At 39.6% G+C, this 18,806-nt stretch overlaps 1 protein-coding gene across 3 annotated transcripts; it reads right to left on the reverse strand.

The window, feature by feature from the left end:
• Nucleotides 1-1,329: 1,329 nt before the first annotated feature.
• Nucleotides 1,330-8,434, reverse strand: mbpa (myelin basic protein a). Of its 3 annotated transcripts, XM_047605182.1 has the most exons (7): nucleotides 8,138-8,433; nucleotides 6,328-6,423; nucleotides 5,762-5,788; nucleotides 4,983-5,003; nucleotides 2,759-2,842; nucleotides 2,619-2,639; nucleotides 1,330-2,262 (listed from the first exon to the last, which is right to left on the reverse strand). In XM_047605182.1, the coding sequence occupies exons 1-6, from the start codon at nucleotides 8,255-8,257 to the stop codon at nucleotides 2,637-2,639; spliced, it is 351 nt and encodes a 116-aa protein (XP_047461138.1). In that variant the 5' UTR covers nucleotides 8,258-8,433; the 3' UTR covers nucleotides 1,330-2,262; nucleotides 2,619-2,636. The 3 variants fall into 3 exon arrangements, with proteins under 3 accessions (XP_047461138.1, XP_047461137.1, XP_047461139.1); XM_047605181.1 differs by lacking the exon at nucleotides 2,619-2,639 and having other exon boundaries at nucleotides 8,138-8,434; XM_047605183.1 differs by lacking the exons at nucleotides 2,619-2,639; nucleotides 4,983-5,003; nucleotides 5,762-5,788 and having other exon boundaries at nucleotides 8,138-8,432.
• Between the last annotated feature and the right edge of the window lie 10,372 nt (nucleotides 8,435-18,806).

Genomic DNA, 18,806 nt, shown 5'->3' on the forward strand with positions numbered 1-18,806 from the left:
GTCTGTGCAGTGGCCATGGCACAATTATCTCATCGCTCTATTATTTCTTGTAACATTAGGAAAGAGTTTGGGGAAATTTTGGACAAAAAACACATGTTCACTATCTTGGAGTTAGGGGAAAGAGCTAGCTTGGCTCTAAATTAGCTCAAAACACCGGAATAAAATGGCACACTGTGGCGTTTATACTTTGGTTGGTGATAATAAGTTAGTTTTAGCAAATTTCCGTGCTTTCTTTTCACCTGTGGACAGAGCTAAGCTAAGTTGGCTAAATCCAATTCTGCACATGTGGCAGGGTTATACTGCCATGTTCACCATCTTGAATGTACCTGGCAATTAGCTTATCCTAGCATAAATGCTGACAGCATAGGGAAAGAGCTAGCTTGGCTCTAGTTTAGCTGAATAAAATGGCACACTGTGGCATTTATACTTTGGTTGGTGGTAATAATTTAGCTGTAGCAAATCTGCGTGCTTACTTTTCACTTTTGGACAGAGCTAGTTTTTCCCCCCACACTTTACAGCCAGGGAAAGCTAAGCTAGGATGGTTAAATCTAATCTTACACATGTGGCAGGGTTATACTGCTGTGTTCACCATCTTGGAGTTTTGGCCGGCAATTAGCTTAGCTTAGCTGACAGCATAGGGAAAGAGCTAGCTCTAGTTTAGCTCAAAACACCTTTTTTTTACAGCCAGGGAAAGCTAAGCTAAGTTGGCTAAATCCATTTCTGCACATGTGACAGGGTTATGCTGCCATGTTCACAAGTAAACTCCACATGAACACTTCCCACTTGTGGTATTTGCAGAGTTCAAGAGCTGTGATTTGTTTGCTGAGGTTTTCAGGTCTCATGCTTTAATTATACCTTTTTATTTCCCACATTAAGTTACCACGGTTGTTAGTTTGTCAAACTGCTCGCCTCGGTGGCTTCTGTTTGTCATTAGCGGTGTTCTCACACCTTCCAGTCGATGCTACAACTTGGACACCAAGCGACCTGTTTACGAGAATCGTGATATTTTCTTATTTGTCAGCTTGTTACTTGTTCAAAGCTAATTTAAAATGCAAACTTGTAAATGTACACTCCACTCTATTGCTGACTAAAACCTGAAAACATAAATGTAATAAAGACAAGATGATCGTATTTTAAAACATTTAATTTAAACACTAAACTTAGAGGAGACTAAAAAATGTTCATTATCATTTATTAGTCTGTGCATTAGAAACAAGAATTTTACATGAAGAGGACACACAACAGTTTTCTGAGGATCATTCGGTCTAACACCGCCACACGTTTGACGACTCCACGAAAAAACGAACAAACAAAAAGCTCGTGCACGAATGAGAGTGGCAGTGTAATTTATTATGAACAAAATAAACACAACATTTGAACCCAACATGCTGTCCTACAGTGATATACTCCTCAGGCCATCTTACTGCGTCCGCCTAAAACCTTTGAACCACTTACGACGTAACCATCAACTAAAACCCACCGTCGTCCTCTCATTAAACACAAGGGTTAATTTAACTTAATTTAAACTGCAAACAGATAAAATACACTAAAGGAGATGGACGCAAATAGCTGCAGAAGACAACGTTCGCGCTTAGTGTGTCGGGACGTTTTTCAGTTATGGAATAGTGCACTTGAAAAGGGCGTTTTATATATTTTTTTTCGATGTACTAAAATAGCATCATAATGTTCATTAATTACACGGAGGCATAATGACTTTAAAGCAGTTACTCAAGCAGAAACAGGACCACATACCCTGTCTGGGTTTCACATATGAAACTAAAAAAAAATTCTTTGAATGTGAGCTGTGTTTTCTAGGAAGCAGCGCCACTCGTGTACAAACGCAGACGACAGTAGACGGGTAGAAAAACAAACATCCAATCGTGGACGAACCTCAGACAGCGAGCAGCAGACACTAGCACCACCTGACGGACAGGATTTATACAGTAGGATACTTCACTAAAAACAACTAAACAGTTAGAAGTAGGATTAAAAGAAAAAAACAAAAAAGGAAAACTTGCAAGATGGCCGCCTACATACCCGGACAGTAGATTTTACACTGTGTCAATGCGTCTCTGACTAAAGATACAGGGAAGCTTGGGTTAGTGGGTTAATATTTCTTGAGGTTGTGAGTCCGCCGCATGCAGATCTGTTTCTTTTTCCTCTTCTTCTTCTGGTCCCATCGGATCTGTGGGTTGGCGTTCGGCGGAGAGCTTAGAAGATGGTACTCCAGCGTTTTGGGGGTGGACGGGACTTGGATTCTCCCTGGAGAGAAGAGGGTAGAACAAAGAGGAGCGTGAGTAAAAATAAAATAAAATAAAATAAAAAATTTGTCCTCAGCTGGTGAATCAGAGAGTTGATTGTCAAGTACTTCACATTTACAGGGATTCATGGAGATGATCCATGCTGAAAATAAAAGCCCTCTAATGGAAAATAAACGTTTGAATGAATATTTACATGTAAAAAAAACTAAAAGAAAAAATTTTAAAAAATGATGCTTTTTTGTGCCTGTTAGTTCATTAGGCTGCTTAAAAAAGCTTGTTGATGAAGTGATGGAAAAAAAAAAGTATTCAAACTGAAACGGTGACTCATGATGTTCATTATATTCATTTGCTACTCACTGATCTCTGATGACAGCGTCACTGTCGTAATTTGAGCAAACACACACACACACACAGGAGAGTTCGTGAGGCCCAAGTTTTCACAGGTAGAAAGTGGAAAACATGAGTGAAACAAGGAGGTGAAGGTGCCGTGAGCTCACCAGGTTGAAGATTCTGGACAGTGTGCTTTGGTCTCTGCGTCTTCTGACCGGCGACTTTGTGCTCTCAGCACGTGGCGACGAGGCCTAGAAAAAAACGCTCTGTGAGCACAGATTGAGACCGGGAACCAGGGCCTGAAACCACGTTTGCTGCGTTGTCAGTGAATAACCTTTAAGCTGAATTCATTTTACCCTGATGGCCTTCTTTTTCTTTTTTTTTTTTTTTACCTCAGAGCATTGGGGATGACCGACTACTTTAAGAAAATGCCAAAGCGTTGCTCGTAATGGTTTGCTGCAAAGGGCAGATAAATAGATGATGTTGGGCAGAAAACACAGACATAACTACAAATAATTCGCTTTTAAAAGTGAAGAGAGAACAACATATCTACTTTTTAATGCTAAGCCTTTGGCAGGATTTGGATATTTTTTGATATTTATCTGTTTGTTACCACCTGTCATCTTTAAACCCTTTAAAACTGACGTCTTGGAAGTTTTTAATGTACTTTATTTCAAGCTGTAGTTGCCTTGTGGCCAGTTTAATGATGTAACTTAAGGTTTCCAAAGGTAATAACTTTAAATCTTTAAATCTACTTTTTCTGTTTTTAAATGAAAAGTGCAGGTATGTGGTTTCTCTGCAGCAGCAGCAGCAGTATGAAGTAGAGACAGTTGTCTTTGTTTTTTAAAATAAATAACTTCCGGTTTTCAGAGGTCTGAAGGTCATAATGTTCTTTAGATCTGTTATTTTGATTTTACAGCTTTTAAGCTGATGGGAAAAAGGCAAAAGTGCAGGTATGTAGTTTCTCTGAAACAGTGACAGTATGAAGAAGGGTCAGCTGTCTTTGCTCTTTCTAGTGAGGTGTTTTAATCAGATAATTTTAGGTTTTCAATTGTCTGAAGGTCATAATGTTCTTTAAATCTAGAATTTCTATTTTACAGCTTTTAAACTAATGGGAAAAAGACAAAAGTGAAGGTATGCGGCTTCTCTGAAACCGTGACAGTATGAAGAAGGGTCAATTGTCTTTGCTATTTTCTATTTAAGTATTATAATAATATAACTTCAGGTTTTCAAAGCTCTAAAGGTCATAATTTTCTTTAAATCTATAATTTTTATTTTACAGCTTTTAAGCTAATGGGAAAAAGACTAAAGCGCAGGTATGTTGTGTTCCTGAAACAGTGGCCGCAAAAACAAGAGACAGTTGTCTTTGTTTTTTCTATTATTACAATTATATAAGTTCAGGTTTTCAAAGGGCTAAGGGTCATGCTGTTCTTTAAATCTACAACTTTTATTTTACTGCTTTCAAGCCGAAGGGAAAACGACAAAAGTGCAGTTACGTGGTTTCTCTGCAACAACAACACTACAAAGAAGAGACAGTTGTCTTTGGTCTTTCTGTTATTGTGAGAGAATTACATGAGTGAGACATAAACACTTAACAGGAACCTTCACAGGAAAGAAAATGGATGACAAGGACGAGATAAGATCCACGGGGGGAAACAGGAATGGATGGTCACTGTGAAATGACACAGAGGTATTTTCCACAGTTGCCAAACAGATGAGAAGACACAAAGGAGATGACAAGCCAACACAGATGGATCCGTGAGTCACCTCTGGCACAAAGGAGATGGAGATGTTACAGAGAACTAGAAGTGTGAAAGAGAGGAGGAAGAGGCGGACGGCGATGCGGGCCAAGAGATCCTAAGAGAAAATGTTTACCGGCTGTGGTTCATAAATAGACGAGCAGTTTCAAAGTCATCCAGAAGCAGAGAGTCGCTCTGGATTGAAGCAAAGAAGGAAGGGGGGGAATTGAAATGTAAATAAAATTACCAATTAACCAGTAAATGCGTCAAAAATTAACAAGTGAATCTTTTTCAGCTGATTAGTCGATGAAATAAAGATAATTTTCTGAGGCACGTGTCGCGTCTGAGCTGCTGTGTGCTTTGCTTTTCAGTCCCCAAACGTCGGTGAATCAGCACAGTCTTTTCAATATGGCTTGATTCCACATGCTCGAATATATAAAAAAAGGCATTTCTCTTCAAGGAGGGAAGCAGTGAAAGACAAAAGAGGAACGAGTCAGAGCGAGCGTGGAGGTTAGATAACAGGTGCACTGCAGACAAAGGACGTGTGGCGAAAGGAGCTTTTAAATGGGATAATTGCACACACACGAAGCGGTGCAGTCACAACGGGAGGGGAGGGTGGAGTGTACGACCTGAGAAAGACTGTGTGACATACCAAGCCCAAGACGTCTCTCCACTGGACATGAAAAAGAAACAGACAGTCACACGATGAGACGAGATCTCAGATGAGAAGCAAATAAAATGATTAAAAGGTCATAAATGTAATAGTATGTCTCCACACATAAAATTTCTGGGACGCACTGGATGAGCCACAACCCTCCATTAGGGTCTGCATTGTAAAGGTTTAACTGCTTTGTAAAGGTTAACTCTGTGATTATGCGCATTTTAGCATGCTGACATTAAACACTGTAGCATTAAGTAATTGTGACAGCACAAGGTTTGTTTGTAGAAAAAGTGTAGAGAATCGGGATAATCTTAAAGATTACTGGTTGATTTAATCACTTTCTTGTGTCTAAGAGGCTGATACATGGGATTAAAGGACCAGTGTGTCAGGTTTAGTGCCATCTAGTGGTGAAACAGATAATCGCAACTGAATAGCATCAAGGCCCTCTCTGGAGCCAGTGTCTAATTTGTCCATTCTAGGCTCCTGTAGAAACAAAAGTTTGATTTTTGCAACCAGAATAACCTAAATCTTTGACACTGGCCACTGAAGATTGGTATGCATTGCCAGTTTCTGCCACCAGATGGCACCAATCTTCAAATCTCCCACGTAGCGCCCTTAAAGAAATCCAGTGAGTACACACTGGCATGATGAAGCTGCAGCAAAGAGGTGAAATCTACAGAATAATTTGACACGATCGGTGCGTTTGTTTATCTTTTTCGTCTTCGTCTGGTGTGACGGACAAAATAGATGTGGTGAAAAGTGAGACTCACCCTGGATTTAGGACGAGGAGAGGAAACCTGAGAGACACCAAGCAACAACAACGACAACAGAAAAAGAGTGACTGATTGTACAGGGCAAAATAAAAAAAAAAAGAAATAGTTCGACAAACTTTGATTTGAAATGATGGAGCCGCTGATTGAAATTTCACCCCAAATCCCTTCCTTTTTCCTCTTTCTCGATTATTTTATCAGAATTTAAATGAAGGAATCATGCACGAGGAATCAAGCTTTGTAATCAGTGGGGGAGCAACAAAAGGAAAAAACAGTTCAGCGTACTGTTCGAAATCACTGCTTGCAAAGAGTAGGGTCCAAGGAGACAATCAAAAGAGAATTCTGACAATCCAGCGCATAAACTGGAGGAAATTGGTTTGTTGTGTGCTTCTTTGTTCTTATGCAACACGTGGCCGTTTAGAGCAACACATCAGACTTCAATAATGTTAGCATGATGCAAAAACAATAATAAAAGAAAATGATTTTATGTGGACGTGTGAAGAGAACATGAAACGTGTATGATGCGTGATATGATGCAAAACCGCTGTTTGTCGTGTGTAACTCACAATGCTCCTGAAGAAATGCACCACAGCGTTTTCATTGGCCCGGCGGCGAGAGGAGGACTGCTGGGGCGAGGAGGCCAGGTGACCCCGGAACGAGCCCTGAGAGGATCAACAGAGGCTGCGTGTTTATATACACAGCTTTTCAGACCTTCTAAGCACCTGAAAAATTATTTTTTGTGTTGCGGCTCCGTAATGAAACAGCCTGGCAGGAGCTCACGCCTTTCACGAGGGAGTTGATCCCAGCCTGACAATATGTATAATTAAAGGCCCGGCTGGATGTCAAGGCTCAGGATGTGGGAGAGATGTAGAAAGCCAGAACAAGACAGAGGTTCTATAAACTCATGTTGAACTCATTTTAGCTCAGACGGATGATTTTGATCTCAAGGAGGGAGGACCGGTTTCACAATAGCACACGATAATGATATAAATAGCGAATGTTTCTCTTTGTTATAGTGGAAAAAAGAACATGTAACGAACAACGGGACATTTCTACAGAAAAAGAGGTGCAATTTCTGTTTAGTTGTAGGTCTCAATGTTGTGTTACGTCCTCAACTCTCACTAAAACTGTGTGAAACCTTGAAATAGTAGCTACTTCTATTAGAAAAATTTTAGTTAATGCCTTCAGTGTAATTTTAGCATTTTGCAAATACATCCCAGACCCTCTGGCGGTGGTTGATTTAGGCCCGCGGGCCGTTTGTTTGACCCCTGTGCAAACACAGGCAGTTAAAAGGAATAAAATACTAAAAGACATAGAAGAATAGAATGAAAAACAGATAATCTTTTGTACTGTAATCAGTTAATGCACGCTTTCATTATCTGCTCTATATGCATTGTCAGAATAAAAAAGGCAGCAAATGAGCGCAGATTTTCCCTAAAATTATATCTTTGATGCGTACAACAACTGTGTGTTTTGAGAGAAAATCACACACATTTCTGCTCATATAAAATCTGAGCTGGGCTGGTGTGTGATGAGACCTGAGGACACTTTCTATTACACGCCACCGAATCTCAAATGTTGACGGGGTCAAGCTGCGGCTGAAGACCAGAAATTACAGACTAAGTTTCCGCGCTCCGAGGTGCCGATCTGCGCCCACGTTTAGACCCTGCTCACGGCAGCTCGGTGGGTGGAGTGGCGCTAGAGTGTTTTCTTCACGCCAAGTTGCAAGACTCACGGTAAAAGCTTTACGAGAGCACAGGGTCGAACAGAGAAGTTACTCGGGTTCAAAAGTCCTGTGCAAACTGCAAATGACACGTGGTGATTTTTTCTGTACTTTCTCCAGTGTTTCTCCAAATGAAAATTTAAGAAATAACTTGTGAATCACGAGTGGAATAAAAAGCAATGAAAAGGGTTAAATTCTTAAGTCTATAAGCAGCAAATTTCTGCTTCTCATGTTTGCAGCGTTGCTCCTCTGAAGAATTAAAAACACAGCTGGCCAACTGGAAATCTGCACAGACATGAAAAAGCCGGCAATGTCACGGTCACCACTTCAACCTTCAACCTGAATAATTCTTGAAGGATAATTCTGTCCTCATAAACATCCAACCAAATCTGCTGCTACGAGCGAGTACGAGTTCAATTAGTGGAAGTATTTTATTCAATTGTTAAAGTAAATTGGGTTTGCTCTGCAGTAGCGCTCTTGACAAGATCAAAAATGTACCAGCGAACTCAACGGTCCGACATGACGTTAACAAACCCAACTCAGTGCAGGACGCTGACAAAAATAATCTAAATTAAAAGTAAAGTTTGATACGAGGAGGATTAGAGGAAAGAAAAGCCGATTATCCATTTAAATCGAAATAAACTGATGCTCACCTTGCTCCTCTTCTTTTTGTCTCCTCCGAAGAATTTGCTAATCTGATCCATCAGACCTGGGTTCTTCTTTTTCCTCCCGAGCCCGAATGCGCTCTGTCCTGAGGTGCTCGCTGTAGCCATCCTAGCTGCTGAGGTTTAGCGTTGGCGTTGACCTTTGTGTCTGCTCAGTAGTCCTCCTCCAAAGCCCACGGTGACAACACCCAGATATGCTTCTCCTTCACGGTGGTTTGCAGCCTATCTAACGCTCAGGGGGCCGTCTTTGAAGGTGTCGTCCTCTCGGGTTCAAGGCACCATGGGATGTGGGTAGGGTCAGGTTGTGGAACGGTTGGGAGGGGATGGGGGGGGGCCCGTGGCTCTGGCTCGGCTCCAGACATTCTTCGAAGCTTCAGTGGCTGTGTCAGTCACTGCCGCCCTCCGCATGGGCCCGGCCATTGTTCCTCTCCCCATCTGCTTCACCCCGGGCCGCAGGGACAACAAGGGTTATCTCTGAGTCTGAACTCACACCCTGATGCAAAGCACTGTGAGGCCATTGTTGGATCGGCCCCATCTATCTTCTTAATGCATTGTGCTTAAATTGGACGTACAGTCACGAAGAAAGGGGAAGATTATTGTGTCAAAGATGCTAAAACCTGTGGACAGGAGTCAAGAATGTGTGTCTGTATTGTAATAAATAAACTCGAGGTGACATCGCATATTTGGGTTTTCTCCCTTTTAGTGTCTATAACCTCCTGAGACCCAAGCATTTGTTTGGAATGCATCTTCATTTCTTTAACAAACATTAAGATCTTAAGGTATTTGAGATTAGTAGGATCTAAGAAGTATAAAAAATAAGCATCATCTTTGAACTGGAAGCAGTTTTGAATTAAATGACACAGGGATTACTTAAGTCCTCGAAGTGTAACAAAATATAAAACAGTTTATTTTAATGCAAAAGCAGAATTGGAAACGATGAAATCCCAACGTCCTCAAACGTGTACTTGTTAATTTGTTTAATTTTCATGTCATATCAACCTAGAAAAGTTAATGAGCATAAATAGATGAGTACAGTGGCAGTTGGCATTACATGGCAGACAAAAGTGTCCCCATATGAGGACAACAGGTCTGAATGAAGCAGAATAAGCTGCAAGAAACCTAAAACATAATGTCCCCACATGAGGACACCGGGTCTCAGGAGGTCAAGTCAAATATGACAAATATAATGTATAATGCAACTTGTGTTTTGTTCTTTAATGCACCAATTTTAAATGTAGAGATGTTTTTATTTCCAGTCTGAACCTCTGTGCATGCTCACCTAGCTAGCGCGGCTAAAAAGTGCTCAGAATAATGGAAATATGCAAAGAACACGTGATCATGAAGTCAGTGAGTTAACAGCTGACAGCCCCAGGAAAACAAAAGAAAACTACTTTTGTCATCTGTCATTGTCTCAGACGCTTCATCCTGAACATCCATGAGTGTTAGACTGTGTAATGTGTTCATTTGTACCACATTACAGCGCTGCAACGAGCCCTGGATGTGGTGTTTCACACAGAGCGGCCGCAGCGTCCCGCCGAACAAAGCGAGATCTGTTGCAGCGAGTTGTGTTAGAAAACACCCATGCAAGCATCGGAATATTAATATTTTCGGTACAGACGTCTTTTTGTTTCGGCTGGTTCTTGTTTCGAGTCAGAAAGTGATGTTTGGAGAGAAAAAATGTGGCGAAGCGGTCAAGTGCAGTGACAACTGTCCACAACACAGGAGAAGTTTCATTTACATCTTCTCAGTCCTCGAGCAATCAGAAAATAACGAATGCATGATTTTTGTATTAAATGAGAAGAAAGAGAAGTTTTTTGATTATTCAGAAAACAAACAACACAGTGGAAGAGACAGAGAGAAAATAATACTTTCCATTTTTGGACTGAGAGATCACAAGTGGCCAATTTAAACCATGTGTGTTAACAAAAGACTAATGATCCACAAGGGAAGATACTTGGTCACAGTAGCTTAGTACAACTTAAGTCTTAAAAATCAGAAGTAAAAAGAAAGGTAAAATAAAATTAGATTAGATTAAAATAAAATATAAATAAATAAATATTATCTAGTAAAATAAAATAAACAGTGTAATCAAAAAAACATCAGAATTCACATTATTAACAAATTTACAAAAGTAGTGAGCAAAACTGTCCAATGTGTTGTTTGGTCAGTTGGTCATGTTGTTATATTGTCAGCAAATAAATAAATAAATAAATGATGTGCGGTTCGATACTGAAATATCGATACTTCTGATACCAGGTCTTTATGCTCTAAAATCGATTCTCAAATCACAATATCGATACTTTCGATACTTCAGTCATTTGAGATAATGTAGCAACTAAAGTGGAAAGTAACTAAACTATTGTGTTGTGGCAACACAACAAACCTGTGAAACACTTCAGGTTAAAACACAACACATAATATGAGGCATTTATGACGAGGAGGACAGAAGAAGATTTTCTAGTAGTTCTTAATAGTTAAACAATGATTTATTTTTAATGGCCTTATTATTTTACTTATTTCTTTTTTCAGTGTGTGAAACACCATTTTCACATATTTTGTATGATTGTGTCCTTTTTCTGTTGTTGTATTAGCTCAGCTATGTAGTAACTAAATGAGGCCACAACCTCAATATACTTCAGAGTTTAAAATAAATGAATAAATTACTCTGATGTCTTGTATTCTTTATGAAGCTATGATTTGAAATACAAATTTACACAAAGTATCAGTATTGGATCGGTATCACTGATATCAGCCCGAACTTTGCTTGGTATCGGATTGGAAAGGAAATCGGTGGTATCGAACATCACTAGTACCTAGTCTGGTTCACTCTGTAAAAACACCACCCAAACACTAGTCAGCGCTGTGTCTTTTTTGCCAGTCGGGTTAATTTTTGTTTCTACTTCCTGGTTCACTTTGAACAGTGGCGACTGAAACCAGAATTTCTCTGAACACGTGTCAAACGAACATCTGTATCTCCAAACCTCCTCAGCTTCTTTAATGTTTTCCATCTTTATTGATCCAAAACAATCACTACTATGTGCTCATTATCTACTACGCTACTACCAAGCGGACCAATCACAGCTCTTGGGGATTTGACTGAATGTGTAAATGCAGAAATGCAGTGAAATGAAATACCCAGGGGCTGGTATTTGTGGCTCTGTGAATGAATGAACCGTCAGTGAGACCGATAATGAGCACATAGTACCATCTTCCCTGGCTATAGCTGGTCACCTTCTTCCATGCACACTCCTCCAACCTCCCAGGACTGTTATTTTTGGCTGACAGATTAGATTGACTTTTATTGGTTGTATTATGGTTTGATATGTTATTATCAACTGACACCGAAGGCTGATCTATACTGATGAGAGTTGGAGGTGAAACACTCGCATCCTCTTGACACATGTCTTAATTTTCTGTGGTACGTGTTATTGTTGTGCCAGCTCAGTCTATTCGATTGTGTGCTAAATGTGGAAATGAGGTGAATACATTAAGGATAAAACTGTCTGAGTGAAACATGCTTTTAAGACACAATCAGGCTGCAGACTGGAGATGCTGCAGGTTCATTACAGGATGATACTGGTTGGGTCTAATCATGTTTCTCTCTCCTCCAGTCATCCTGCTGATAACTGTCTAACTTTATCCGCAGATGGTTCCTGTGTGAGATACTAGTTTTTATTTATCTTTCATAACCCGTGGTGTTTGTAGCACTGGTTGACGCCTCCAACAGGAAAGTATTTTTTATATTTTTATTTTTTATATTTTTTATTTATGTCCATCAGAGAAAGCAACGCCTTCTTATGCAAGAGTATTAGGGCCACCCAAGAGAAAAAAAATTAGAGGAGGTAGATGTTTTTTGAGAAAAAAAAGTCGAAATATTGGAAGAAAGTCTAAATTTCACAAAAAAAAGTCTAAATTTCGAGAAAAAAGTCTAAATGCAATTTCGGTGAAATACAGTATTGCCAGTACTGTACACACACGGTACAGGCAGTTTAAAGGTCTACTTTTGACATTAGTCTGTAGACTTTATTTCTTTTAGAATAGGCTTTTTTCTCGAAATTTTGCATTTTTTCTCAAAGTGCATGACGAAAAAATAAATCTACCTCCTCTAATTTTTTGTTTTCCTCATGGGTGGCCCTAATACTCTTCCATACCTTCTGTTAAATTCAATGCTGACAGCAAATAGTAAACACGTGGAAGCTCAGACAGAGCCACTAAAAGCATTAAAACCTAATATTTACATGAATTAAACCACGTCTGAAATTTAGCAATGAACACCCTGCTCAACGTAATATATTTATCTATTTTTGTTTAATCTTAACTAATTTTGACTAATCAGGAAGTGTATTTGCTCATCTTAATGAGTCTAGTCGCGCCTTAATGTTTGAATTATTTCATCTTGAATATTTGGTGACAGAATAACCAATTAAGACCAATTAAATGTGAGAAAGTTGACGTTTTTATTATTATTATTATATATTATTATTAAAGCTAGCTGAGTAGTTTTAGTAGTTAGTAGTTGTATTAGCGTTAAGCTAATCTCTCGGTTGAAAATCACACGATTGTGTGGTGGCTGCATTGAGGGGGGGGGGGGGGGGGGGGGGGGGGGGGGGGTGCTTCCAGGACGTTGGAACTCACTGTTAAGCCTTCTTGAGGCGAAGTGGACCTAACTTAACGAAACATCGGTGCCCACTTGAAAACCCCAATGATCTGCCACATACTGCCTACTGCTGTTAGCTAGGCTAGTTAGCTGGTGTTGTCGGGTGTCTTACTTCCCATCTTGCCAGAGGGGGGAAGTGTTGGTCAAAGTGTAGTTGCATGTCCCATCACTTCTTACCTGCTGCTGTTGGCTAGGCTAGTTAGCTGGTGTCTTCTTGTTGGTTGCTAGCTGCTAGCTAACTGCTAGCCTGCTGGTCAGGTTTTCAGTTGAACTGGGCCTTTAAATGTGTTTTGCCTCAGATCTTGGCACAAGGGATTGTGACATCTTATCCTGTGTATTTAATCAACTCCTGATTCAGGGCTTTTATTATTGTGAAATTATGAATTTAAATTGCGAACTAGTCCCACCCGTGAAAATTAGCAGGACTAAAAGCAACAACCATGATACGGAAGTGAATAAGAAACAAAAGTCAAAGCATAAGATGAAATGCTGTTTAGTATGAAGGCGGAGGGCAGAGGCTTTAATTGCAAAGATTTAGAAAATAATGTGCACACGTTACAGCATCAGGTGTAAAGTGGATTAACAGTCTTTGATGTTGTGAGTCCTGGCAATTAAATTACATTAAAACAAAACACATAAAAGCTCCACTTACACATCACACCTGTCTATCTTCTGCTTATATAACCCTTCTGTGTCGTAATAAGTTGTGTTGTGTTGTAGACAGAGCTGTGCAACATTAGTTATTGTAGATGGCTTATATGTAACACAATGGAACTTTAAAGAAAAAGTCTTTTACACCTCCGCTTATTTTAATTAACATATTTTGAGGTACCATTAAACACCACTTGAATCTATAAATTCATCCTATATTAGTTATACGCATTGTGTGTTTGTGTTTCAAATTACACAGTGCACTCAGGCGACGGTGGTGGTGCACCTCATTAATATAACATTATTTGTACTTAACTTTACATAACATGATGTCTTCATGTTGCTTGTTTTGTCTAAGTTACAGGTGAACATCCTCACAGGGGAAATTTATTATTAAATACAAGACTGACTAATTTAGAAAGTGTGGAAATGTTGTTCCTGTACATAAATAAAGAAACATCGGTACTCTAGAGTTTCCTTTTATCATATGCCCACTTGCCAGTTCAGTAGATACAATAGTGATGATTAATGTGTCCTAATATAACAGTCCTGCACTAAATCCTCCTTCGTGACCGTTAATTCATGACAACTGTGTGATCATTTTGCATGATGTAGTTTATGGTGCTGAGTTAAACAGTAAAGTCCAGTCCACAGGTCTTCAACAGAGGCACTGCAGGGGGGTCGCAAAATCTTTGGTTGATTACACATTTTTTATATACATTTTTTATATATTTTTTTATCTTCCCCCACAAATTTGAATTTCTTTAAATACACATTAACATGGATCCAACATATTTCAGTAAAGGGATAAATGGAGGCAGAAGACGTTATCTTTCAGTCAGCACTTCACTTATTCTGAGATACAGGAGCTGTCTCGACCTGTCAATCAAAGCCTCCTGAACACAGCAGGCCCCGCCCCTATCGCTGCTGAGCCAATCACAAAGCCACATATTACCTGTTCAGTCCCCAAGCTGCAATATTAGCAAGAGAAGCTAACAATGCAGCTGTGCAGCATATATATATGTATATATATATATATACATATATATAATTTTTACAGCTTAATATTTAATGCAAAATGTTAATAATAATGTACATTTATACCTAATATAAATAGTTTTATATAGAACACATATAGTAAGTAGGGGGTCCCTACTTAATCTTACAACAGTTTGGGGTCCTTGGCCTGAAAAACGTTGAAGACCCCTGGTTTTAACCCATTCATTAAAATGACTGAATCATATAAAGATAGTGCAGGACTGTGTGGTTAGTTTATATTTAAAGTGGTTGAAATATATCTGATAAAGCTCATTGGCTCAGTTCTTATAACACTGACAGTAATAACTTATTTTTCTTTTGGAAGCTAATTCAATGTAAATTTAGTTCAGTGACTCAGAGAGCTGTGGAAAAAAAAAATGGAGAAACACTTTATCTGAACTCATCCACTGTGGAATCCTGAACACGTGGGTGAACATGCCCCGATATCGCCCAAGTCTCTGGAGCCAACATGGCCGCCCTGCTTCCTGTATAAACAAGCTAAAAGGGAGATAGACTCTGCCTTGTGCACAGTGCAGCGTCTGTTTGCCCTGCAGGGCTGGACCTCGGTGCAGCACCCACGGGCCCTGACAGAGGTAGGGTGCAGGAATGCATGGAGTGGGCTGACCACACTGCTTGTGCCCTCGTGCCCAGAAGAGTCTTGGATTTGTTCCTGTGGCCGCCGGGCCGAGGCAGCGCCACGGAGAAACAATAGCGGCCATGGAAGAGAGCTGTGGGACACAAACACGGGAGATAATCCTTGAACCCCAGCAGGAATGTCGATATAGACCAAGACACCCACTCAGAGCAAGAAGCTGAATATCTATTTGAGAAAAGAAAGCCTCCATCTGTCCCATCGCATGTGCAGAAAACGGCCACATTAACCAGTCTGGCAGTATTCAGTTAAAACAGTTTTTATGACTTATGCAACCTCTGTAAGTGAACATAGAAGCAGCCATTAGAATACAATGACTTATAAATTATTTAAACTGAATCGAGAAAAACAGCTTGTTTTATTTGCCACACGTGTGACACAGGACACAGCGCAGCTATATGCAAACAAGGCTAACGAGAGGGTGGTTTGGAATATTAGTATCACTGCAATCAAAACTCTTTTCAGCTAAATTAAACATATTAACTTAACATCCACCGCCATCATTTCTGGAAATGTTAGCAAACGCACTGCAATTCGTGAACTTACTGAGGTTGTGAGCACCACAAGAGGGCGCTGTCCATATGTATGAGCCAGAACTGTATGTTAGAGAGAGTCTGGCCAACTAGGAAATGGATCTTCTGAGCTGTCTCTCTATGCTGATTGGTTCTGTGCTCGTCACGTGTTTCATGGGCGCCATGTTAGATCCATCTAACCAATATTCACCCATAAAAGTGGAAATAACAGAGAATAAAATTGCATTAAAAGTTAAAATATGCCATAGTGCTCAGCCTACGGCTCCAGAATTTCAAACTTTTTACAGTGATGGATGAACACGGGAGACTGAGGAGAAGGTAAACACAGCTCAGTGACTGATGAGGTGATTGGGCTACAAAGAATTTTACAGGCTCATTTAAGATATTTAAAGTAAGTAGATGCTGGGATATTTAAATGAGGACCTTTAACAAATTGACAGATGTTGGCATTAACATTTATAGGCTGGTTAATGGTGAAAATATGACCTTTATTTCAACATAGCACATCCTCCCCATAGGGTTACACTGTAGAAACTTCCCTCCGAGTTAGCAAACATGGCGCCCATGATTTGAGTTGGCCAGACAGAATGTACAGCTCTGGTATGGGCAACATTTAAAGGTAAGTGTAAGGTCATGTAGCTAAAGAGGAGGTTTGATGGTGACGCTAGTTAGCTTAATGTGCTAGTTAGGCTAAAACATGTTGTTTTTCCTATTGTGACTGACATCGCATGCCAGCTTTGACTCAGCTTATAAGATTGGCGGCTATGAGAGATATGGAGCTATCATCCACAGCAAAGCAATGCAACAAACTTCACAGCTAATACATTATCCTGACGCTGAAAGCTGCAGTTACATCAAATCACAGGGTTATTTGTTCTTTCCTGAAAGACTCTCTCTCACTGAAGAAGCATTCTGCGTTTGAAGTTCTGAATATGTGTCATGTTTCGGTTCAAATGCACCTCTCTTTACGTCACTCGGAGCAAAAAACAGGGATACTAAAGTCCGTCGCATAAATTGCGTTGCGCTAATTGTCCGTGAAAGTGAGAAGCCTTTGTGCTGTTGTGTGTGTGTATTTGCATCACCCTAGATGACCTCTTCGTGTCGAATGCCGGGCTTGTAAATGTCTACAGATGACAACATGAGGCAGAGCAGCTGATGTCACCACTCAGCAACTCAAGACAAGCCTCTGCACTTCCTCCTTTCAAAGAAACAACATCTAATTTCATCTCATTTTATGTTTTGCAGGAGCTTTAAACTGTAATGGACGCGTAATGATTTTCTGAGGCAGTTTGCGTCTTCTTTGTCTTTCCTTCTCTGCGAACTAACGGGATCAGCTTTAAGATGTGTGTCCTCGCAGCGATCCTTTTGGCTGGTAAACAACTCAATGCAAATGCCTCCGTGGTTGAAAGCCAGTGATTCCATCAACATTTGGCAGGACTTGCGGCGCACGGCTCGAGCATAATGCAATCATTTGTCTAGTTGCTCAACAATATCGCGCTCTCTTCATTCAAATCAAGGACGACAGGATATTTCTGAGCCACTGCTGCTGTAAATAAAGAAGAAAACAGATAAGTTAGTTGTTGATCTTTTTTTTCTGAGTTTTGTAATATTTTTTCCACGTGCGGAGGTTCAGTACTCCTTCAGATATGTGGAATAGAAGCCTGAAACATGGTGCACCACAAATGGATGTCTTCTAGGGCCTTTTGGTATAATATCGGCATCACAGTCGTTTTTCACAACTATCTGAAATTAATCCCAAGACAGTTAAAGATCAGATACTAAAACTGTGGCAATATATGTCTTGAAGTTACTGTACCATTTTCTTCCGCACAATATGCAAACTAGACAAAATTCTGACCAAAAAAAGTCATAATTCCAAGAATAAAGACAAAATTCTGAGAGTGAAAAGTCAGAATTCTTGGGGAAAAAAAGCAGAATTCACAAGAGTCAGAATTTTGAGAATAAAGACAGAATTACAAGAAATAAAGTCAGAATTCTGAGACTAAGGACATATTTCTGAGAGAAAAAAAAGTCAGAATTCAGAGGGAAAAAAAGTCATATTTCCAAAAGAAAATTGGAAATTTGAATGAAGTCATCATTCCAAGATTAAGGACAGAATTCTGAGAAAACCGACAGAATTCCAAGAATAAAGTCAGAATTTGAAGAAAAAGTCAGAATTCCGAGAAAAAAAGTCAGAATTCCGAGACCAAGGACAGAATTCTGAGAATAAAAGTCAGAATTTCAACAAAAATTCTGAATTCCAAGAAATAAAGTCAGAATTCTGAGAAAAAAAATCTGATATCTGAGGGGAAAAAAGTCATATTTCCGAGAAGAAAATTGGAAATTTGAATGAAGTCAGCTTTCCGAGATTAAGGACAGAATTCTGAGAAAACAGACAGAATTCAAAGAATTTAAAGACAAAGTCTGATTTCTGAGAAAAAAAAGTAATTTTTCTGAGAATTGGAATTTTGAATAAAGTCATTCTGATAAAACAGACAGAATTCCAAGAACAAAGTCAAAAGTCTGAGAAATAATGTCAGGATTCTGAGAAAAATGTCAGATTTCCGAGCAGAAAATTGGAATTTTGAATAAAGTCAGAATTCCGAGGACAAAGACAGAATTCCAACAATTGTGGCCCTAATCCTCCTCCGTAGTCCCACAAAATGAGCCACTGGCAAAGTGTAAAGGTGTTTTTTTATTCATTAAACCCATTGAACGTATAACAGGCCTGTTGTTGATGTACCTAAGAAATCATGAGCTTCAGGTGAGAAGTCTCTCAGAGTCTTTGTGTCCTTGTGAAAACGATAAACCAGACGCTTTCACATGAAAGAAATTGGGTGTTTGTGTAAACGTCTCTGGTTTGTTCTGTTCCTCCACTGGTTGGTAGGCAACAGAGGTCACTGAAAACAATGAGGCGCATTACAGAAAAAGTGGAACTATGCAGTATGTCGCTGCATTTCTCTTCTTTCCAACAGAGACGAGACAATTAATCAAACAATGGTCCTGTCCATCTTTTTTTTCTTTGCTTCTTTCTTTCTAACAATGGCAAGGTCTGAAACTAAGTGCACTCTAATTCTTTTCAACATAATTCGGCTTGCCAATATTTTTTAGCCTCCATGCCAAAAA

The sequence above is a fragment of the Mugil cephalus genome, chromosome 14, assembly GCF_022458985.1.
Source record: "Mugil cephalus isolate CIBA_MC_2020 chromosome 14, CIBA_Mcephalus_1.1, whole genome shotgun sequence".
NCBI lineage: Eukaryota > Metazoa > Chordata > Actinopteri > Mugiliformes > Mugilidae > Mugil > Mugil cephalus.

What these genes read in the sequence shown, in the direction of transcription:
- mbpa (XM_047605181.1), bottom strand. Translation starts at nt 8,257, where the DNA reads ATGGCTACAGCGAGCACCTCAGGACAGAGCGCATTCGGGCTCGGGAGG. An exon ending in TGCATTTCTTCAGGAGCATT is followed by an intron (nt 5,789 to 6,327) that starts GTGAGTTACACA and finishes GGTGTCTCTCAG; the next exon opens with GTTTCCTCTCCTCGTCCTAA. An exon ending in CTCCTCGTCCTAAATCCAGG is followed by an intron (nt 5,004 to 5,761) that starts GTGAGTCTCACT and finishes TTTCATGTCCAG; the next exon opens with TGGAGAGACGTCTTGGGCTT.